Here is a 25,336-nt window from a genome sequence, read left to right as displayed (position 1 = left end):
GTGGACTGGACTTAGAAAAAGTGATGGCTTAAAATGAAAGCAAACGCATAACTAAGGAAGAAAAATTAAGACCAACTAAGGAGAAAATGAACAAGTTGTAAACAACTTAATGCCCAGATTTTAATGATTAATCTTTTTCCTTCTACAAAGATGCACAGCACATATTAAAGATGGAGAAGTACACACTGCACAGAAAGCCTAATGCTAGAAAAAGGGTATAAAATAAACATAGAGATGCTGAGGAAGACAGACTCTAGGGTTTCAGTCAGAACTTTTAAAACAACAGCCAAAACCCAAGAGTTTTAAAAGATACAGATTTCCTTAGTTCTTTATATTCCTTTGAAAGGCCGAAAAGAATGCCTGGTATCCTGCTTAGGTGGATGCTATAGAGGCACAACTAATCCATGTACCCTGACGGTTCTCAGCTGCAGTTCTGTGTTTTAGAGGCGTGACCAAGTATTCTAACACAGGAAAGGATCCTGGTGTCTTGGTACTTCATCCTGCAAATCTGTGAATGTATCTTCCATTCAGACCAGTAAATATTGTTTCTCAAGGTTGGGCAGACAGCTTGTAAAATGCTATACACTTTTACAGTGTTCTGTGTTTTCCTGCAGTCTCCATTTCCCAAGCCAATCCACTCATACGCTACATAAGTAACCTCAGCAGGGGTTACCAGAGGCAAAATACAAGTAGCAAAAGAATGAGATACACCTACATACCTGTGCTTTTGAGGAATTAAACAAGTCAGAGAAGATCTGGACATTGCCACTTTTTAAAGAATAAATAAATCAGCAAGAGACAGAGAGACAGACTGACTGGTCTCGGCGAATTGCGCACTGCCCTGGCAAAGGTGTGCAACTGTGTTCCACGCGATTAGGTGCGCAGATGAACAGAACCTCAGACTTTTTTCAATGAACTATTGAACTATAAGAAAACAATTTCATATAGCTTCAGCTGGACAAGAAAATAAAACATGCAAAGATTGAAAAAAAGTATCGGGAGCTAGTAAATTAAAAATGAAAGCCAAAAGGGGGAGGGAAGAGAACTGGGGTGTTAGTGTAGAACGCAGTGAAATCTAATAATAAAAATGTTAATAACATTCTGGATTAGGTGTCATTCATCTAGAAAAATACCAAAATAGGAAAAGCTTTTCTAGTTATCATTATATTGAAAATACAGCTGTTCCAGAATGCAAGTCTAATAGAGGTGATTGCACCTATCCTGGCCATCTGCAAAACATAGGCTATAAGATTTCTCTGAATTAATTCCTGTTGGAACTAGACATAAAAATGAACAGCTACTGGGAATTTACAATAACCTTTGCTGAACTCTGGCAAAAATTGATTGTTCTCTCAGTTAAAAGATGAATGATTCATTTCTAACAAAAAGTTGTCAAGCTTCAATTGCTAGCCATTAGAAATGATTACTTATACTTTTGTCTATCACCATAAAGATCTCTCTACTATCAAATTTTGGTCTCTTGAGTAGGCAGTTACAGACTGCCATCAAATGATCTCAGACTTATCTGTTTACTAAGCAGAGCAGAGCAAAACACCCTGAGCCTTCTATCACCAGGCCTATCTCCTAGTCTTTTAATCTGCCTCATGAGCCCTCTCCAAACACTTCAATTTTTGAAAGCACTAACTTCATTCCATCATTAAGAGCCATATATGATATTCAGAAAAATATGAAACAGCAAAAACTAAAAATTGTCACAAGTGCTATGTTTCATCAACATTAGGGAAATAGTTATTCACTTACAATGCAAGAAAGGCTTTGCGATAAAAATGGGAAAGACTAATTCAAATGACAATCAAAGATTTCATTAATCTTTTTCAACTACTGTCCAAACTAATTCTGTAATCTGTGCAAATACACTCAAATTTCACTCAGATAAGACAAACTCCAGTCGATGGAGATATTCTTAACCATCTGAACACCATTAACAAAGGTACAATGTTGTCTCAGGCTGCCTGTGATGGAAGAACACAAAAGTTTTAACTTGCTTCACTAGCAAAAGCTATTTAGATACATGAGCTTTATTTTCAATTTCTTTTGAGCTATTATGCATACTCTGGACAGGTTGTAGACAAAATTTTTTTTGACTACTGGCAAATTTGATCATCAAACATCTTCAGGCTACAACATCCACATACAAACCACACTTTTTTAGGCTGGTGAAAGAGACTAAGCCACCTACTTTTAGAAGCTGTCAAAAGTTCTGCTTGGCCTAAGAAAGCTGCAGAAATAGTTGCACCCCCATCTAGGATTTTGTTACTTTTAAGTTTTTTTCAAGCTTGTCATTACTTAGAAGGGAAGCAGAGAACACATGGAGAAAAAAAAGCTAAAGATACAAATATTTGAACCTATGTCTTTGTAATTCTATCTAACATGCTTAAATGGACAATACAGAGTTCGGGGATTTCTGTCAGTGTCCATGGCTCATTTAAAGGGCATCTTCCCCACTGCAATAATGTCCCCACATCTAAGAATGAGGCTGATCACTTCAAAAGCTAATCAGTTTTGATATGCTACACTGACATTTACACAACTTTTTTCATGGGTACTGAAAAGAAGGAATAAATTTCACATCAGGATTTAAATATTTTTCTGCTGGGACATGCAACTTCTCATTTCGATCACTAGATGAGAATTAATACCATTCGTATACCCACAGGACTGTACATAGGAAACCTGAAAATGAAAGAGCCATACATTTCATTCAGATCATTCTTTTACTGCAATAACAAGAATAAATGTGATAGGTGATTTTGTTTGGAAATGCCACATTATGAATACCCTGACTTGTAAAGAAAATGATTCCTCTCCTAACTACAGAGAAACACTGTCCTAAAATAAAAAAATTCATTGCAGGAGTCATGGGGCTATAAGTTCACTGAACTAAAACTAAATGAATGTTAGCTTTTTGCCTAAAAACTACAAGATAAGATACCCGCTTTTTCTTTAATAGGAGAGGCTTGCCAGCTGTGAAATGTGTATCATTTTTGTGATAAAACAGAAGGATTTTCTAGTTAAAAGAACTTCTCATCAAGTCCTGCTCTTTATTATGTGGACAGCACTTCCACAAAAAGAATTAGGGCCTGCATCCAAGTAGCTCAGATCAAAAACGGCTTCTGGAGTTTCAATATAGCAGAATACCAGAGATGAAATCCTAAACTCTGCTGAAATTGGAGGCAGAACTCTTAACGACATCAGTGAGCCAGAATTTCAGCCTCCATGCATTTTCAAATTTCTCTTTCAAATAAAACAATCAATATCAAGAATGCAAGAGATCTGCAATTCCTGCTGTTTCCTGCAGGACTTAAAATTTTTCAAAGCTTCTGAAAGTCAAACCCACGAGTGATGTGGCTGATTGCTTATTTGCTTTTCTCTGGGATGCAGCACAGATGATTTCTTTTCTGTACAGTATTTTAAAATAAGGGGATTGGAAAGAAATTAGTAGAAAAAAATGTTTCTATTACTTTCAGTCTAGATATAGGATTGTTTATCTGCACAAAAATATGCATAGCTTTGCCCTGTCATTTCCAACTCACATTGCTATTATATTTCAATACACCCCACTAGATAAGAGGTATAATCCAGCCAAAAGTGTATAAAGGTTGTAGTCCAAGTCATGCAATGTGTCTTCCAGCTGATAATTCCAACAGGTAATTAACTGTTTAATCTTATGCAGCTTGGCAAACACTGTTTGTTTATCTTTACCCAAGCCTTTAACACACATCAAACCAAACATATCTCCTGCAAATATGACTGAATCTTCCTTTCAGTTAGCATCATTTAGAGTTTTAATTACATTCCGCACACTACAATATTTTTGTTTAAAGAAATAAATCAGGGTTTGAACAGAAGAGGAAAAAAAAAAAGATTAAATCCTTTCAAATATCCAATTAAATGTATTTCTTACATTAAAAACTGTTTTCTGTGATCTTGGCCTATCAGTTGAAATCTGGCAGGTAATCAAAAATAATACTAATCACTCCAGCACCTGCTGTGTATCTGTGCAATTATTGCTGTTAAAATCCCTGATTTTATACTATAGTCTGCTACCACAATCTCCTGTGCAAAGCAAAGTCCTAGGACCACAGACCTCACAACAAAATCACAAAAGAAGCAATCATTATCTTCACTCTTCATATGAAGAAACTGTGGCACAAACCAATCATGAAACATGAGCAAATTCCCACTGTTCCCACACCAGTGAGAACAGAAACCAAACTGAAGCGCACACAGTTCCAGCACCTTGCCCTAGACATTAGCAATTCCTTGTTTTTCTGCCTTTTACCCCAGTTTATAACTCCAAGGAGAGAGGGAGGAAGAAAACTCTTGGATGAAGATTTTGGATTCCTGAACATGAGATACAGAGCACTTAACCCTAGATAATAAGATTTCCTTTATCTCAGAGTCATCAGTTAGGACTTACTGGAAGTACAGAAAAAATAAAAAGCTTAGGAAAAATAAAAAGCAAGAAAGGTAAAGCAATTTTCACTGAGGAATAATAATTTCTCTTTTGTGTTTAAAAAGCTCTATATTTCCACTTTTGTATCTTAGTAAAAGGTAAGAATTGCAAGAGGTTTTATATTGTAAAGCCTTCTTCAGGATAATGCATGCAGCAGCAAAATAACTTGGGGGATAAAGAGCAGCTATCCTAGAGAGCATTATAATTTCAGAGTTTATCTTCTGTGTTTATCATCAAAATTGCAAGTTCCCCATCTTTGTGCAACATTCAATAAATATTTTCTGTTACTTCGGATTTGGTTATACTTCTGTGTACCTGTGGGCATAAAGTCTGTGGCATGCCTGAAAGCCTGCATGATTCAAATAACAGTTAAACTACACAGCAGGTAGTCATTTCATTCATTTTAAGTATGTAAGTATTAAGTGAAAAGAAGCCATTTGAGGATAATAATGTCCCTATTTCAGAATATGGTAATTACGGAAACCTTCATTCAGCTTGTACCTTTACTATTGTACTTGTGATTACCTTAAAGAAAACCTTAAAACAATAACAGTAAGAAAGAATGAAGCAGAAAGATCAAACTATTCTGTGTCAGACAATCAACAGGAACAAAACCTGAAAAAAAAATGTATTTTGTAAGAGTGACATCTTGAATTACATTTAAAAGGAATGCAGGGGGTTCTTTTGCTTAGATGTTCATAATCCTAGATGCAGTAATAGAATATTATCAGTCAGTATCAAAGCAAAGATTAAATATCATGTCTCAGAAAATTATCAAACTTTTCATTCTGTCACTTAGGTGAATTTATCTTCAATGTACATAGGTCCAAATCTTTTGATTTAGGCACAAACTGCATACATTTATGCAAGCGTGGAATTAACCCTGTATACTGTAACTTGAGAACACTGAAAAAACTCTTGAATAAAAACTTTTGGGTGGAAACATATTAATGTGCTAAGATTTTTGAATCAAAATACATTCTGAAAACACACCTGTAACTTAACTTTTAAAAAGCTGAACAATAGCTTTATGCTCTGGTTCTGCTGAAGAATAACCCTGTTCTAGGACACGTATTTTACATCAGTGATCCCAGATGTCCCAGAATAATATTTTCTGGCTTACAGAGTAAAAAAAAAAATTACTGAATGTACAATGCTGTATTATTTTCATCTTCAGTCTGCAAATATCCTGAACCTGTGGAAGGATAACTGTCTGTTGGCTTCATTGGAGCAATACTTGAAAATGCACTGATAATTCCTTAAATATCCTATCCATCTCTATGCTTATCCTCAAAAGAAAGCAAATGAGGCAAGCATCCTTAAGAGCATTTGCACATCCATGGGAACTGAAAATACCAAACGATCTCCTCTGTTATCAGATACCATACCATGTTAAATAACTTTAACAATACCAAAGATTCAAGAAAACAAAATGAAGCCACACTGTATGACATCCAGAATTAAAACCCTTGTTGAGAAATGAACATAACCTAAATAAAGAAACCTGTGAATGCTAGGCCACCTGCTTATTCACTTTTTCAACAAAACATCAGGTTTTTAATGGGCCAAATACTGCCTTCATACTTCCAATCAGTCAATGTTTCAGGATTAAATTGTCAAAGAAATCAGGGCTCATGTTGCAATCCCATCCAGCAGGTCCTGATCAAACACATATGGGCAATATCTATATGAAATGACAAAAGGAAGAGAAATCAGAAAACCAATTACCTAGGTGCCTCAGTTTCCTCATCTGTCAGACAGGGATAATAATATTTACCTTTCTTTGAACAGATAAGTAATTAGATCCTATCTGTTAAGTGTAACTACAGACCTTGGCAGTTTTATTGGCCCTCTTCTGAAGCCCCCACCTTCCTCAGGCACCTTCCACCTTTCTCAATAGCTCTGAGCAGCTTCAGACAGCCACAATTTTATCATTCTGCCAAAGGTGGAATTCATGCAGTGCTACATGGAGAAATGGATGCTGTATACCATGAGGAAAAAGAGAGCTTCACAATGAAATAAAACAGAATATATAGTAGCACGAAAGTACTATCAGGACAAACTCAAGAAGAAGTAGCAAATCTTTAGGACAGTTTGCTGGTTGGTAATCACCAGGGCTAATTTAGTGCTAAAGTAGTTTAGAATAGCATATGGGAACCTATCCTGTCAGATGAGCAGAAGGCATTTTCTTTTTTTCCTTCTTTTCTAATGCTAGCATTCTGGCATCCCAGCATCTCACTTCCTCCAAAACTAACCATACTTATCAAAAAATGACAGTATCTTCTCAGAAGACCCAACTGCAAAATTAGAATCTAATGAAGATTGATTAAAACTGGTGATATGTACTTCCAAATTCATTGCTGTGTTGCTTCATATTTATGCTGTTGCAAGTCTATCATTTGAAACAGATTTACACAAAAAAGTGGAGTGATGCAGAAACCTAGAATGTAGATGGCAAACCAAGAATTATTTGACGCTACACACACAACAAAAATTTAACACCCTCAATATATAGCTGGCAATAGCATTTCAGACGCAAAGGAAAAGGTTATGGCATGGTTTAAGAACTTTTTGTTTGTTTTTTATGCACAGTTGCACATTAAAGGGTGCATGTTGTATGATAGGGTTGAAAGTTGCTTACTGAATTTGGATGCCCCCAACTTTCACTATAGCAGAAGGTCTTTCAATAGCACTTTTAACCACCAGATTACCTGCCATGATTCCAACAGAGCCACTCTATATTTCTTACAAACTTACAAAACCTTGATATCTTCACTATTTTTCCTAATTAAAGAGAACATCACCATTTTTCCTGAAAAGAGCCATCATAAAACTTCAGACCAAGTTTCATTTCTTACACCTAGTACATAACCACCTCTATGACTGCAGAATCAGTACCATGACATTTAAGGAGTTTATTACTCTGTTGTATCAGGTTCTACTGCTGTCTACAAAGAAGGGGAGTATTGCGAAGGTATATAAAACATTTCAGTAAAGATCATGAACCAACAGATCTCAGTAGAAAGAAATGGAAGAGAAGCTCACCTTTGAGCATCAACACAGAAATGGCCTGATCAAAAGACTCCTATAGGTACTTTGAACCAAGCTACTGTGTCAGTTCAAGTTGCCTGAACACTCATTTCATATTCTCTGTATTACAGATATTTGCATCTAATTATACAGAACAACCCAGTTAAATTTAACACTTCCACTGCTTTTATATAAAGTAAACCTCTATCCTTTAAAATGAAAAATCATTAAGTATTTTACATATTGAATTGAAAAACACCAAACAAGATGACCTTTATAATCACCATTATGAGAAACACAATTGCAAGTGACTCAAGACATATGGCCAACCTAATTATGCTAAAACAGATGAGTTTCCAGTTTTTTCAATTCTGACAAAATTAATGTCTAAAATAAAAATATACTGTACTTTTTGCTTGTAGAAAATGCTTAGAAGAACTTAACTCTTTATAAATTACTAAATTCTTACAGTTTATATTCATCAGAAAGACAACTCCATAACACATTAAAAAAAACCTATTACAGTAAAAATTATTTAACAGATCTCTTAATCAGAAAACCATTTTAACTTATTTTATATAGATTTTGGGGGGAGAACAACATGGAATGAAAACCAGCAGTCCAAAACTGATCCTCAAAGCTTGATAACAATTTGAAATACAGGGATAATCATTAATGAATTACAAGACTAAAAGAAGTATATGGTTACACTTAACCCAAAAGATCCCAAGTGCTTTACAAATGCCCACAAAAATTGAGAATCATGCCGACAACCAATGAAATGCAGACAAACATGCAATGTGCATAATGGCACAACTCAGAGCAAAAGCAGAAATAACAATTTTTCAAATGAAACAGCAAAGAGTACCAGTGGGCAGAATGCAATTACTCATAATGTATTTGGCCAAGGCAATAGAAACAGAGATCTGCAAGTTTTTTATTTTTTTATTTTTTTTAACATGGATCTGGCTTTTACATACTGCCTGACAAAAGACTGCTGAGTGCTACTTTGGAGCATCAGTTGAATGTCAACTCAGAGTAAAGACTGACCAGCTGCACTGCCAGTGCCACTTCCTCCATCACCACCTAGCATTTTATACATTTTGTGAAAGCTAAACAGAGTAAAAGCTAGCTAAATCTGACAAGATCACTGTTAAAAGAGAGATGGCCACAGACATGCAATAAACCATTCCATCCCACCTCTCATTTGAATGACAACCAGCATTTCAGATACTTATGACACATGGAACATAATGACCTTGCACAAATTAAAAGTGGACACACAATGAGACTCCGAACAGCTTCTTCCTCATGGAAGCCCATCTGTTACATGCTGTGTGGTTTTCCTTTAATGATTTATTTAAACAGAAGCAATCAAAAGGTTCATCTTTTCAGTTTAAAATCAGATAATCACTCAGACACGAGATGAACTGTGGAAAGAATATGGAAAGCCTATTTGGCACAGAAAAAAACAACATTGAAGAAACATTACAAACACAAGCTGGAAATCAGTAAAGAAAAAGGTGGAATAATTTTTTCAAAGCACAGACAGATGCTGAAATGATATTTTTTGAAATAATTAAGAACGCTAGGGAGTTTTAATAGCTTTTAGACCTTTCCAAAAAGTGTTACAAAAATCAAAGTTAGAAAGAAAAATAGCAGTTTTTGTATAACAACTTTTATTAAAAACAAATATTTAAATTAAAAAAGAAAGGTTTCCCAATGAGAAACACTTTGCACTTACTTCTGTTATGAGACTTTTGATGCTGAATCTGTCAGAATAAAACTGTGCCTTTAAAAGGGAATAAAAGTACTTTACAGTAAATACTCATTAACAGTTAGGTAAATCACATCCTATACAATTGTGCAAGAAACAGAGAACCTGTTTTTCATAAATACTTTTTGTATGCAAAGCCTGTATTATTTTAAGCAGCACTCCTAGTGCTTTTCTGTTGTCCACATGAATGTTAAGTCTCAGAGTAATTAATTTTATCCTGCATAATGGCCAAATATAGAGCTTTTGAACAATGTCTGTAAAAAGAGTAGGAGAATTTTTGTTATTCTTCAATGTACATTCTGAACAAACTATACCACATTTCAGCTTTAAGCAGCCAAGCACGCTTTTCAAAAAATAAAAAAGTAAATAAAAATGGACATGGATAGGTTTCTCTTCAGGTACAGGACAAATAGCTAGGAGATATTCTGTGCAAGCATGCAGAGTATGTTCATTGAACAAGAGTAAGAAAAACTGAGTGTGAAAGCATGCTACATGCATTTCAGAAAGGAAAATTCCAGCTTCCTAAGCTAACCCTCTGCTACATCCAATACATTATTTAATAAATATATCTGTTCATCTCCAGGAAAACTCAGCCACTCTACAAGCAGGCTGGTTAAGAGCTTTAGCACCAACACAAGCAATTTCTAAGGCAATAAAGCTCTCAGTGATGTTAACGAGAGTTCAGCAGTAAAGACTGAAGTATCAGCTTCCAAACAATGGTTATAAAAAGGGTTAATAAGCTGCTTTGACGCACATAATAGCCTTTATTTTATATTTCCTCTAGAAATTCATTCGGTATAGAAATTCTACTCACAGTGACTTGGCAAGGTCAACCTAACAATTAGATCATGTAATAGGGCCCCCCCTAGTTTTGTGCATACATACATTACTTACCAGTAGATGTTTTCCCCAAAGTGTATGTAATAGAGGCAGAAATTGGCTGAACGCAGCCAGAAAAGGGACTCGGCATATGAAGCCAGCAAACCTGCCCTTCAATGCTGGTAATGAGGAAACTGAGACAAGAGGGTAGCTTTCATTTCCAGCCCTAGGTTAGAAATGCCAATCAGTGCAAGCCAGGATTTTTAAGTGCAATCCAGCAGTTTGGCAGACAGGCAAGTAATTAAGTTTCACTTGTCTGGAACAAGGTTTTGGCTGTTCTGGGCTGCAAAGCAATTATCTTCCTCACCATAACAGAGCCCTTTGACTTCATAAGGCAGGCCTGGTCAACAGTAAAGCACGAGATCTTCAAAGATTTTCTCAGAACCATTATGTCAAAGGCTATAGAAATTCCTGTGGTCTAGAAGAATGCAAAGCTCATCACAAAGTATCACTTAATTTCAAATCTGTTTATTTAAAGTGATTAATTTAACTTGCTAGAGCATCAATCAGGAAACTTGGCTTCACTACCATTTCAAGTAAAATTACATGACCTCTCTGTTTCTCTGGTTTTTGTATGTGTAAAATGGCAATAATAGTAAATCGCTTCTATAAAAGTGCTCCGATGCCCTCAAAAGAAAGTTACTATATAAAGGACAAATTAGTACTATTCATCCTAAAATACTAATCAATAAGTTACTTTTTGATGCTTCTATTATCCAAAGGGAAAAAATATCTTTGAGCATCTCTAAAAATATGAAAGGATTTTTATCAAGTCTCCTTTGTAGAGAACACTGACAGCTCTCAGCACAGTAAGCTAAGCCTGATTTTTGCAGTACATCTGCAATATCTTTTATACTTGGGCAGCTGGCACAAAGTGAGAAAATTCATTAACATGCTAATGATGCATCCTGTTTAAAATTCCAGCTCTGATTATTGTGTGATTAAGTCTCTTCCCTTGACGTCTGCTTTCTTATATCGACATTACTGTGAGAAATCAACAATTATTAATGAAGAAAAAACAGGTGACCAATTTATACACAAGAGAGACAAACACATACACACATTTTAGTGTTCCAATTTTTTTTGTTTAAAAAAAAAAGATATTTTCAGGCAAACTGGTATTATCTTCAGTTCAACAGCCATTTCAAAATAAATTTTTTAAGAAGTTCACAGGCACAAAAGATAGCAGTTGAAGATGACGTAGAAAAGGCTGCGTGTAGAAATACCTATGCAGAAGGTTTTAAGGAGCTATAAGAGAAAAGAGGGAGGGCTCCTGAGGTAGGAAAAGTAGAAGATTATTCCCTGGAAACAATATGAAAGCAAGAATGAGAGCAGGCAACTGCTCAGGGCACCCAGTCGATCCAGTTACCTCTCCAGGAGAAAAATAAGCATCTCCTTCATAGAGTGAAAGACATTTCAATCCCCTAACTCATTTAAACTAGCATAAACCTTCCAAGAAGAGAAGACTTAGGGACTGTTTTCTCTGCATCACTTTCAGTAACCTTTGTTCAGTCTGTGGCAGACATTTATTTCATAAATAGTAGAGCCAGGTCAAAGCGTGGCAGAGCTCGCCCACAACTGCCAAGAGGAGGAATCGCAGGAACACTCCCAGCCTGCTTTAGCACATACATCAACCAGGCTAGCCCAGACCATTTGTGCTGTTTAAGTTATCCCATCTCATTTTGCCTAAGTTCCCACACACTCCCTTATTAACTGTGAGCAGTTAATGGAGGACAGCAACACCCCCAGCTAGTGCAGTTAGATGGAGAAAGGATTTCTCTCCCTGGTTGGTAGCTCAAGAGGGAGAAGTCAAACTGAACAGTAACGGTCTGCACAAAGCAACGGTACCCATCGCTCATGCTAATTTTAGCTGAGCACAGAGCAGCTGAGCCCCGGCTGCATTACTAGCTCGAGCAGCAGGAGCGTTTCAGGAGCCGTCTTGCTGCCAGACCACGCTCCTGCAAAATCGTGCCATCACCAAAAGCAGCAGGTCCACATAATCCCCGCCACAAGCCGTGCGGCTGTGTAACCTCCAGTCAGCCCAGCAGGCGCTCGGGGCAGGCTAGCAAGCCCCGCCAGAGCCAGGCTTCGCACCAGCACAGAGCTGGTGGCTTGCAGGCAGATGGGGCACCGTCACCTTCCCTGGGGCAGCGGTAAAGGCGGAAGTGCCTTTTGCAGCAGCAGCAGCGCAGATTTTACTGGCTTTCGCCAACAACAAAACCTGGAGCCTGGCTTTCCCACTAAGTCCTGCAATAAGTCAGCTAGCTCCAGCTTAAAAGTATAATCAGCTCCGGGATGTCTGTGTACAGCCTTGCACTAGCCTAGGGGCAAGGCTCTAATTACACTCGGAGCTACTGCCACAATGAAAGAGAAAAGCCTGTCGAGACCTGAATTCAGAACTGTGAAAGGAAAATGGAGGAAAAAAGTCCAAAAGTCACAAATAGATTTGTTGCAGATTGCTGGGGAACTGGTTCAACTTTTGGGGACGTAGATGCACTAGTTATAATCTCGCTAGTGCTGATAACACAAAGGGAAAAAAACTCCTGGGCTGTGCTGCTGCATTTGGACTGCTATTGCCAGGGTTAGCTCTGCTACTCCGGCTCAAATCGCACCTTTCACAGTGCAGACAAATCCAACACAATTATCTTTGGTTCCTTTAAACAGCAGCAGCAAAAATACCTCAGCTCACTGCAGGTACACCCTTCATATTATCCTTTACGCAAAAACTCTGCATCTTATTTCACTGCTCAACATTTGGCAGCTCTCTTTTCACCCTAATATTTCCAGTACAGGATTATGGCTTCATATACACTAAATTGGCAAAACCCAACGCTAGCAGAGAAAACAGCAGCTCTGCTCTCCCTCTCACTCCTGCTGCCTGTTGCAAGCCTCATGCTATATATTCCCTTGAAAGGGCACTACTGTTTGTAGGACCATGTGGTGAAGCCATTAGGGAACCGATTAAAATAAACCTAGGGAAGTAAGAAGAGAAGGAAAGGGAGAAAAGGAAGAGAGACAAGAAAAGTGAGTGTGAAATAACAGCTTTTAAAAAGAATATTGGTAAGACAGGAATGTTCAGGGAAACTTATCAAACTGGAGGGAAGGGAAACAGTGCTGTTTGGGTGTTACTTCCAGTTCCCCAAAATTCTCCCTCTTCCACTTCCAAAATTGCTTTTAAAAAAGAACTTCCACCTTATTCAAGTGGAAGTTGCTTTTTCATTTTCTCTTCTTTTTTTAGTGTAAATATATATTAGGATGAACATTAACATCTCGAAAAGTCAATTCGTTTAAGTTTTCAGTTGTTAAAAGTTGCAAACTGCAACAATTGCCCTGAAAAAACAATCCCCATTCCCAGTCAGTCCACCATAGACAACAGGGTGCAGCATCCAACAACATAAAAGACAGCAACAGCCACAGCAAAAATCTCCTCAATCATAATATACTATCTGTGGCTTTAACTATCCCACAGTAACAAAATTCTGTTCCCACTGCTTATGCTTTACTCTCCAAACATAAAAGTACTGTACAAAACAACAACCAGTTCATAAAAGTGGATGTCTCCTTTAAGACACAATGTGTTTACTATTTTCCAGAGTGTAACAGAAGGCTTTTTTTTAATTAAATGTGTTGGTATCAATCTCATGCTAGTGTTCGCAAACTTAAAGGAGTTTCCATTCTTTAAAGAAGAAAATGGTGTAGATTACATGCAAGAGGGGCAGGGATGAGGACAAGGAAAGATCCCAGATTTCAATTTATAGATCTCTGATGAGGATGTGCTTAATAGAGTTTTATTTTACACAAGGATAAAATTTCTCTTCTAACTCCTACAGAATTACAATAAATTTAAAGAACAATCCACTTGGTAAACATCCTGTGTTTTGCAATTTATTCTCATAAATTGTAGGACAGTAGAGGTCAGAACAAGATGACACTTCATTGCAGCTACAAAAATGCAAAGGAAAAAAGAGTCTCTGAACTGCTACCAGTTCTGTGACTTCAGCAACAGTCTTATATAGGTTTTGTTTGAAACTCTGCTGAATAAAAATACAAATGAGAAGTGTTTCCCCCCCAAGAAATCCAACAAAACTGTGTGTTACAGGATGCTTCATTGTCCTAGAAACAAGTAGCAACTAAATGGACAGCTCAGAGGGTCAGAACCCTTTTCCACCCACCTGCAAATCCAAGCAATGAGGAAGCACTGCACAATGTGGTTTTGGATCACATTACTTAGGTATTAATGTACCTCTTTGATGAATATTGTTAAAACTTTTAGCCATCTAGTTTCTAAGAAAGCAAGTTCTTATCTAGGAGTATACATGTATTCTTCTGCGTATTTTAAAGGGTATTATCACTTTAGACATGTTCAGTTGTCTGCAAAACGTTTTGCTTCTAAGATAACTCTGCCTATCTACTTGCCTATGAAGAGACTTCATATTCTTTTAAAACTGAGGCACTTTTCTGTCCTCAACCAACCTCTGGTCCATAAGATCATGAAAAAGCAAAGATATTCAAACCCCTAGAGCTTTAATGAATCTCTCAGATTTATACTTACCTGTTTAGAGGTAACCATAGTAACTGTACATTTGTAATCAGTAAATTAAAAGGCTGAGTAACATTTAAATCAAGCAGCAAGGCCACTTTATCTGCATAGCTTCAGGAGGGGGGACATTAGACAGAGAGGATTGGCCAAGCCCAGAGGCTTTGCTACTTTGTTAATTTGTCTGTAGTTTTTCCCGTAATTGCAGATAACTTCTCCAATTCCACTATGACACTGCAATCCAAGTACACTGCTTATGGGTATATGCGAGCTGTGTTTGTTAAGCTGTTTAAATCCTCCCAAGCAAAAACTTAATAAAGAACCCTTGCCTTCAGAACCATGCTCCCCTTTCACCTCGCACATTTAGAGCTACCAGGAAAAGCTTTATTGAATACATTGCTATTGTTGTTACATTCAGCATCATCTTCTGCTTACACCTAAAAGATTATTTATGTGTATTTCACTGTATGCGAATATATGCAGGGCATCATCATCATTATTACAACACGGGGCTTAGAAAAGTAAGTGTTTGAGAACTGGGCTAAGAGAGATCTCAAAACCAGTATTTTGCCAGGATACTCCTCCTCTTCCTCAGCTTCCCCCTCCCCCACCAGCGACCAGACAAAGCTGAAGATCATGTGCAGCATATTGCTTATCTAGGTCCTGGCCAAATTTTCCTCTAAAAAACTGTACATTTTGTGAAATGCAGGGTGGCTCATCAAACCCAGCAGACTTCTAGATGCCCACGATGGAGCAAAAGCTGTAATCGCCTGTGAATTACTTACCAAAGGTGGTCTCTCCCTGCTCAAGTTCTTGTTTCAGTCTGTTGTAATCATCTTTAATTCTCTCTAATTTTTGGACATTTCTGGCACTCAACACCAACAGCTCATTGAGAAGTCCTTCCAGCCCCTCCTTCTCAGATGTTAATGATCTTATTTCTTCTGTCAGATCCTTAGCTGTCCCGAAATTACTTCCTGCATGTCCATTCGGGGCAGAGGGAAGAGGGAGGAAGAGACAATGAAGCAGACATTTGCAACATCAGTAGGTTACACAGAAAACAATGGAAATTAAGCAACTATACTCTGCAAAAGCAACTAAAAGACCAGATCAGAAAAAAAAAAAAAAAGACTGTTTTGCAGTAAGACTGAACAGCTTGCAAGCATCCATTTTATTAAACTACTACAAAAAGAATCACAATTGTAGGAGATTTAAATTCATACATACAGAAATAGTCTTTTTTTATTGCTACCATTTACATTTTTAGAGAAAATCTATTTCTAAGGCCTGCCCTGCAGAAAATGTTAGAGTGTAATTCATGGATCATTGTGCTGTAATCAGTCAGACCATCTGCAGTTTTTGGAGGATACCTCAACTCACAATGTTTTTGAAATAGATGCTATCAATCTGCTAGACTCTAAAATATTTCTCCTTGAACAAAGAAGCACCACGCAGTTCTTCATAATAAGCACCAGAAGGTTGTTCATAAATGACACATCACGTTTCTTAAGTGGCAGGCACCAACTAAAAGGAACATCAGAAGAAAATTCTGAGCGAACATATTTAAAAGTCACAACTCTCCACATCGGGCTCTCCCTGAAGCATGGGAGAGACCAGCAGAATACCTAGGTATTGCCAGCTCACATTGCTCTGGAGTCTTTAAAAAAAGTTCAGCTCCTTTGGACACGGAACCAGAGTCCAAAGTTCAATTCCCAACTGGTTTACGCTGTAGCATATAACATTAGCCACTTAATCTTTCTCAAACACAGTTTTATAAGAACAGGGATAGGCATGTTTCCTTGCTTCATAGAGAAGTCTTAGGTATAAATATACTAAAGATGGTGAGGGGCTCAGCTACTAAACCATTTTTAAACAGTAGTAACTATTGCTATGCTACATTTATACAGCCGTACATGTGTCTTTTTTAATGATTTAACTACTTGTTTTAAAAAACAAAAATACTTCCATCAACAGAATACTTGCACTGAGAAATCGTTTCCATGTAGACTTGTCGGACACAAGACAGAATATCCCCAGCACAAGAACAGAGCTCTAGCGTTGTCCTAACTTAAGTAAAATTTAGCAGTTTGATCTAGTAAGTAAAGGCATTTAACATTTACAAATTTAGCCTTGATCCAAATATTGATGAGATGCACATCCAGTCACACATACAGGGTGCCTCATCGGACTACAAAGTATATGCAATGATTTCAGACTCCGTAAATAACTTTATAATACCAGCATTATTCAGATATTAAATTATCCTTTTTTTTCCAAAAATATAGTAAGACGTTGCTTACAGACAACAGATAAATTCAAAAGTTTATTTTAGAAAATTAAGGTACATTCCAAAACATCAGATCCACATCAGAGCTTCCTAAATTGTAGCACTACTTCCCTTTTGCCTGGCTGTCTCAAAAGTGTTGGTCACAAAGTCTTAAAGAGAAATGCTGGGCTGCTGTTCAGTTCCTCCAGGACAAGGGAGCAAGAACTGGATGCAAGTATTTACACTAGTCAGAAGACTCCAAACTGCCTTTAGTCACTGACAGCGGCTCCATTCCTCCAGAGTGCAGGAGCAGACAGAAACACTCAGAGCCAATATTAACAGCCATCATCCTGAAAGATGCTGCTGCCAACTCAGCTGGGCCATATAGAGGCAGATGTGCCAAAAGGAGATTGCATTTTTCAAAATTTTGGAAAAGACTGTATAAAGTAAGTCAGGTTTAAATATAAAACATTGCTAAGCATGGTGGCCAGTGTTTTTTTAATTTAGTCATAAGAGGTAAATGTACTGTCAAGCCAACCCTTTTTCCTACTTAAAGGAGACAAATTCTTTTTTTGTTTTAAGAATTGAAAACTTCTTCTCTACTTCACAGCTAAAACCCTGTTTGCCAGTTGTAGCCTACAAAGAATTAAACAATTAAATACTTACAAATATGCTTTACGATTAAGAGGATGTAACAGTTTTCAAACGCATTTATGTAGGCAAAACAGTGCAAATTTTATCACCTTAGTCTGTCATGTGTTTCCAAATGGGTAAAACCTGGCAGAAAGATAAGCAAGACAAAAATCCCTGGAAAAACGGCAGATATTCAGATGTTTCTAAGGCAGCAAGACTTACAGTTAAATGCTGCACCTTTACTGCACCTGAACTCATCCCAAGCATCAGTGAACAGGATCCTTAATAATACATGAGGACAAGATATTCTTCATTAGAAGCTGGAGCCTTCTCTGACACTTCAGAAATCAGCAAGAAGAAAGGTATGGTATTATACATGAAAGTTTTATACATATTGAATGGATCTTAATTCCCAGAGGGGAAGTTTATATCAAAACTGAGCCTATGAGGAAATGGCATCAGACGTATGCCCAAAAGCCCAAACTGTCTGATGTAGATTTTCCTGACAGCAGAAATGCCTGAAAAGCTGCAGTGAAAATTCAGAAGAGCATATACAGATTGATGCTCCACCAAGTATCATCACTGAGCTTCTGACCTCAATCACAGCAACTAAAATAACTGTTTCTAAATGCCATAAGAAAGTTGATTTAAAAATTAATAAATATAACCTCTAGCTGCCAACATCTAAAAACATGCTGTCCTGTTTTGGAGAGTCTTGGGGGTTTTGTTTTTTTCTTTTTTTGTTAAGAGCCAATGTCACTTTGGATGCTGTAGAAACATTCTTCAGACATTTGCCAAAATATTTTATTCTGCTAATATTCTGAGACTGTTAAAACTCTCTTCTTTAATGATAAAATAACCATTGTTCCTAAGTGAACACAACAACCATTACTTTATTGAACATTCAGAGGTACATTTTCCACAGCTATACCACTGGAGAGAATTCTAATTGGATGACATTAGATAAATAACGTCAGTCCTTTTCTTCCCTGGAAAGTCTAAATCACCAAAGCAAATAGGACTGGTCACTCGAAAAATCTGCACAGAGACAACAAAATCAAGAAACAAATATTATAACTCAAAGCTGAGCTTCTGTCCATACCAAGACCTCAGAAAGGTAATAATGGCATTCTGCAAAGGGGACAGAACAGCAAAATGTCACTTTTCCCATCCTTCCTCCTGCCTCATAATGATACTACTGATGTGCAGTTTCACCCACTGCATATATGCTCATATAAATAAACATACACAAACTGGTACACTAAATGGGGGAATCTACAACTTCAGAAAATTGTTTATAAATGCCCATGCTAGAAAGTTTATTGCCCTACTGGTATCTTAAAGCTGTTCAGTTTAAACTTCAATAAATGCATGGAAACAACAAACTCTGAAAGAAATAATCAACTCCATCGAGGAAAAAAAATAATAATCATCATGTGAAATATAATTGGGATTATAATAAAATCTGAAAACACTCACATGAGCCAAACTCATTGTATTACAAGTACTGCACTGAAGAGTCATATTGTCCCTTTGCAACTAATCCCAAGTATACGCTGCTCTGAATAGGGTGAATAACACTTAAAATACACTGTCTTAAGGAGCTGAGTTTGTACACTTAACTTTGAGACGTTTAACCTTACTGTTATCTCAAAAGACAGCAACAAAAACCCAGTCTAAACTTCAGCCTTAATCTTGCCCTCTGGGGCCCTTTCCTCTCTCACATCCTTAATCCTCCTCTCTCTCCAGAGTGCCTGGCACTTTAGCAGTTTTCTGTAGAGGAAACCAAATACCCTGTCACACAGACTGCCACAGCAATGTGCTTCAAGAACACTGCCATGAGGGGGAAAAAGCTTGAATTCATAGGCAGTAGAATTCAGGATTTGACTTGAGGAGTAGCTAAAGTGTCAGATTCAAAAATTCTGCCTTCTATGCACCTAATCTACCATCTACTGTTTCAACCAAAATTTCACAAACAACCTGAAATTCTTCTACAAGCTTCACCTAAAACATAACATATGTACAGTTCTGGGGGAAGTCAGCCAGTTGGGAATACACTCATTGAAGCATTTGACAAAACCATAATGGAACAGAAGTCAGAGCTGGATTTTTATGCAGTCTGTCTTGACTAAAAACAATCAGTCCAGTTTGTCATCAAAAGAAAACTGCAAATACCAGAGCTCCTACACAGAATGAAATTTTAAAGAAACTAAAATAGCAACACCTAAGGTTTACAGAAAAATGTTAAAAGGATACATGAAGATCACTTAGGAATTCAAAAACTAAGAGGTAAGGTTTTATTCTGGCTTCATACGGATAGTGACATCAGGTAAACTGCAATGGCTTAAAGTGAATGCCAAAAATACCAGCCAAATCAAGCAAAAAAACCCACATGGGATTGAATAAGAAAAATTATCCCCAGGCACAAAGCAGCTATTTATTTGCTTTTATACAATGTAAAAATAAATAGTGTCTTCATCCTACATTATTTTTCTCTCTTCCCAGAATTCTTCTAATAAGGCTGTATACTATAGCTAAATAGTACTGTGCACATGAAGTATATGTTCTTTATATATAGTTACATTTTATTTAAACTCATGCCCATTATAACAGCTCATTGTCAGATTTTACTGTATCAGGCAGATTGTTGCCCATTTTGTAGCCTCAAACTAACATGTCATTGTTTTGATACCATTTGCCAACAACAAACTGACTAAAAATATATTGTGGAGTCTGTCCCATTTTGTAAAACTGAGCAAATGTGCTACTATTTAAGCTTTGTCAAATATTCCTCTTTCAAAATACAAGACAAAGTCAATGGTCCACAATTTTTTTAATGCAAGTTTTTCTCATATTTATGCCATCAATTATGTGCACTCAGAGTTTCCACTTATACTAGAAGCAGAGAGGCATGTCCCACCCCTGTAGAAGCCATGTCCGCTATAGCTCAAACAAAGGAGCAATTTTTGCACAACAGTAAAATTTACATATTGGGTATTAGCTTGAATACAGGAATCCACAGAGTGGTCCTTATCTAACTTTATCTATAAACTAATTCTTGAAAGACTAATACTTCCTCTAACACTACATAAAAGTGAAAATCTTAGAGGTGTTCAAGCTTAGGGCATTTACCATCATAGTACTTATCAACGGCACCAGAATTAAAGTCTGAAAATCTTCCAACCCATGATTAATGAGAATACAAATTGATTCCAAAACCAGAAAAGAACTTGAAGAAAACAAATATAATTCAACTTATCATGAAGAGAAAAGCTAAAAACATGACAGAAACACGAGATTTTAGAAGTAGTTCCAGTGCGTTTGCATCTCTAGAGAAACAAACAATAAATGAGGGACATATCTATCATTTCACAGAAGTTCAGAACATTTGAATCAGAATTACTGCTTTTAAGCAACAACACTTGCCAGCACTTTTACAAAGCATAATGCAACTGAAATGATTTATGTGATCCTGAAAAGGCAAAGTAAGAAGATCCATATAAAAGAAGCTGAGACACCCACAGACACACATTTGGAGGAGAAATTCTCTTGTACCGGGATTGAATATGTAGGTACAGAGCAACCCAGGAATCCCCATTTGAGCAACTCAGAAAACAAAATCAGTTAAGACAAGGCAGATGGAAAAGGTTTTTGCATGAGTCTTTCAAGAAAACTCCCCATAGAAAAGCCCTCAAAATTCTGTTTCATGGGTCCAAAAAGCAGGTGGCTCATTCTTCAGAAACACCCTTCCAAGAACAGGGTAAGAGTAATTATCAGAAGTATTAACCTGTACCAAGAAAGTAAAGATATCATAGCACACACAAGGGAAGATTTCCTTTCCTCTCTGCTATTCTCCAAGTAGTATCAAACAGTCAAGTTTGAACACACATAAACCTCTGAGGTTGGCAGAGGCAGGATCCTTGATCTGTACCGACAATCCATTAAATGCAGGAAAACAGATGGAGAGAAAACCAGTCGCATCTTCCTGACTTGCAAGCTGCAATGTGATGATGTCAGCCTCAGCTTAATCCACAACAAACTTTTGGCTACTGTAATAATGTTAAGTCAAGGATCCAAATTCTGTAAACTGCCAGGGCAGCTCAGAAAGACCAGAATCTCTGTGTAGACTCTATTTCAAAAAAAGGTGTAAAATACCATACACAAATATAACCTACAGACCATTTTTGTGAGGTTCAGCTGTCTGTGGCCATAGGCCTAGCCTAGTGCAGGACAGCTGTATGACCTTGGTTCAGCTTTACTGAAAAGAATTACTGTTGAGCTGTGATGGGAGTGCATAAGCTAAAGCCATGCACCATTAAAAAAAAAAAAGCAGAAAAAAAGGCAAAAGCAAAATTGTTAAACCAGTAATAGCAACTCAAAGACTCAAGAGAAAATTGCCAGTGTGAAAAGGAAAAAAAAAAAACTGAAGCAAAAAAGGCAGAGAGGTGGAAGATGGCAATTCAGCAAAACTGAGACTCAGCCTGCTCTAAAGAGGAACGGTGACTGAACACAGCCTGGCCACCAGAGACTCCTCAAGTGCCTGCACTGGGGGTGACGAGAACGGTAAAGATTAGCCCAGGAGCACATTAGTCCCAGCAATTTACTACATGCATTAGCCAATAAGTGGTTGTTGCAAGCCATATATAATCCTCCTTCCACATCTCTGCACATGATAAAGGATACCTAACTAAAAGTGACTCTCAGACTTAAGGGTTACCCAGTTGTACAGACATGCATACATACAGGCTTCCCTGCATAACCATTTCTTCCTCCCTCACACCCCCTGCAGTCACCCTATGCCCTTCAGGTTCTTGTTCTCTTACGTCTCCTCTCTCTTCTTCCTCTGCATCCACACACTACCACTATCAATGGAAGGGACACGATGAGGGGTAGGGTAATAGCACAGATCTGTAATCTTGATGGCTGCATGAAGTCATTACACCCTTTTTGCCAAGCAAGACAAGAAGGAAAGCCAGAGAGGCAACAGGAAGAGAAATAGTCATGCTGCCTAGGTTTAGACACCAAATTTGCAGGCACTAAAATTCAGAGCCAAGCTTCCTGGACAGTCTATGCAAAGAGAGAGAGAGGGGCTGGTGCTCTGAATTGGCCATTGTGGTGTCTGCCCCAGTCCACAGACTGCACGAGCTGCTAGACTTTTTCCTACATCTCTTCAAGACATCAGGACAGCCTTTTCACAGGGAAACAAGAGCCTTGGAGTCTTTCGCAGCTCTCTCCACCTAACATTTCTCCTCAGAGTACAAATCCCCGAAAAAGGAGCTGCCAAAGAGATTTTTCTACCCTGTCTCTCTCCAGAGATAGAGGTTAGGTAAGTGGGGAGAAAAAGAGTAAGTTACTACATGACTGACTGACTTACATACAGGCATACCTCATTTTATTGTGCTTCGCAGATATTACGTTTTTTACAAATTGAAGGCTTGTGGCAACCCTGCATCAAACAAGTCTATCGGCGCCATTTTTTCAACAGCACACGCTCATTTCATGTCTCTGTGGCACATTTTGGTAATTCTCACAATATTTCAAACTTTTTCATTATTATTATTATATCTGTGATGGTGATCTGTGATCAGTGATCTTGAATGTTACTATTGTAATTGTTTTGGGGCGTCACGAACTGCACCCATATAAGACAGGAAACTTAATCAATAAATGTTGCATGTGTTCTGACTGCTCCACTGACCAGCCGTTCCCCCATCTCTCTCCCTCTCCTCGGGCCTCCCTACTCCCCGAGACACAGCGATATGGAAATTAGGGCAGTTAATAACCCGACAGCAGCCTCTAAGCATTCAAGTGAAAGGAAGAGTCGCACATCTCTCACTTTAAATCAAAAGCTAGAAACGATGAAGCTTAGTGAGGAAGGCATGTTGAAAGCCGAGATGGGCTGAAAGCTCGGCCTCTTCCGCCAAACAGTGAGCTACATTGTGCATGCAAAGGAAAAGGTCTTGAAGGAAATTCAAAGTGCTACTCCAGTGAACACACGAATGACAAGAAAGCGAAACAGCCTTCTTGCTGATATGGAGAAAGTTTTAGTGGTCTGGATAGAAGATCAGACCAGCCACAACATTCCCTTAAGCCAAAGCCTAATCCAGAGCAAGGCCTGAACTCTCTCCAATTCTGTGAAGGCTGAGAGAGGTAAGGAAGCTGCAGAAGAAAAGTTTGAAGCTAGCAGAGGTTGGTTCATGAGTTTTCGGGAAAGAAGCAGTCACCATAACATTGAAGTGCAAGGTGAAGCAGCAAGTGCTGATGTAGAAGCTGCAGCAAGTTATCCAGAAGATCTAGCTAAGAGAATTGAGGAAGGTGGCTACACTAAACAACAGATTTTCAACGTAGATGAAACAGCCTTATCTTGGAAGAAGATGCCATCTAGGACTTTCATAGCTAGAGAGGAGAAGTCAATGCCTGGCTTCAAAGCTTCAGAGGACAGGCTGACTCTCTTGTTAGGGGCTAATGCAGCTCGTGACATTAAGTTGAAGCCAATGCTCATTTACCATTCCAAAAATCCTAGGGCCCTGAAGAATTATGCTCAGTCTACTCTACCTGTGCTCTATAAATGGAACAACAAAGCCTGGATGACGGCATATCTGTTTACAACATGGTTTACTGAATATTTTAAGCCCACTGTTGAGACCTACTGCTCAGAAAAAAGATTCCTTTCAAAATATTACTGCTCATTGACAATGCACCTGGTCACCCAAGAGCTCTGATGGAGATGTACAACGAGATTAATGTTGTTTTCATGCCTGCTAACACAACATCCATTCTGCAGCCCATGGACCAAGGAGTCATTTCGACTTCAAGTCTTATTCTTTAAGAAATACATTTCATAAGGCAATAGCTGCCATAGATAGCGATTCCTCTGATGGATCTGGGCAAAGTAAATTGAAAACCTTCTGGAAAGGATTCACAAATCTAGATGCCATTAAGAACATTTGAGATGCATGGGAGGAGGTCAAAATATCAACATTAACAGGAGCTTGGAAGAAGTTGATCCCAACCCTCATGGATGACTTGGAGGGGTTCAAGACTTCAGTGGAGGAAGTAACTGCAGATGTGGTGGAAATAGCAAGAGAACTAGAATGAGAAGTAGAGCCTGAAGATGTGACTGAATTGCTGCAATCTCATGATAAAACTTTAATGGATGAGGAGTTGCTTCTTATGGATGAGCAAAGAAAGTGGTTTCTTGAGATGGAATCTACTCCCGGTGAAGATGCTGTGAACACTGTTGAAATGACAACAAAGGATTTAGAATATTACATAAACTTAGTTGATAAAGCAGCAGCAGGGTTTGAGAGCATTGACTCCAATTTGGAAAGAAGTTCTATTGTGGGTAAAATGCTATCAAACAGCATCGCATGCTACAGAGAAATCCTTTGTGAAAGGAAGAGTCAATCGATGCAGCAAACTTCACAGCTGCCTTATTTGAAGAAATTGCCACAGCCACCCCAACCTTCAGCAGCCACCACTCCGATCAGTCAGCAGCCATCAACATCGAGGCAAGACCCTCCATCAGCAAAAAGATTACGACTTGCTGAAGGCTCAGATGATGGCTAGCATTTTTTAGCAATAAAGTATTTTTTAATTAAGGTATGTACATTGGTTTTTTAGACATAATGCTATTTCACACTTAATAGACTACAGTATAGTGTAAACATAACTTTTATATGCACCAGGAAACCAAAAAATTCATGGGACTCACTTTATTGCAATATTCGCTTTATTGCG

The 25,336-nt window shown here is 37.9% G+C and overlaps 1 protein-coding gene across 1 annotated transcript in view; it reads right to left on the bottom strand.

Moving 5' to 3' along the window:
- Positions 1-25,336, bottom strand: part of DISC1 (DISC1 scaffold protein) — a 206,700-nt gene that overhangs the window by 95,074 nt on the left and 86,290 nt on the right. The window contains exon 9 of the mRNA XM_067294574.1: positions 15,486-15,674. Within this exon, the coding sequence (XP_067150675.1) occupies positions 15,486-15,674 (189 nt within the window). The remainder of the gene's footprint in view (positions 1-15,485; positions 15,675-25,336) is intronic.

Source organism: Apteryx mantelli, chromosome 3 (genome assembly GCF_036417845.1).
Source record: "Apteryx mantelli isolate bAptMan1 chromosome 3, bAptMan1.hap1, whole genome shotgun sequence".
In the NCBI taxonomy this organism is placed as follows: Eukaryota; Metazoa; Chordata; class Aves; order Apterygiformes; family Apterygidae; genus Apteryx; species Apteryx mantelli.
Note: the sequence above shows the minus strand (reverse complement) of the source record. Positions and strands in the feature narration are given on the sequence as shown.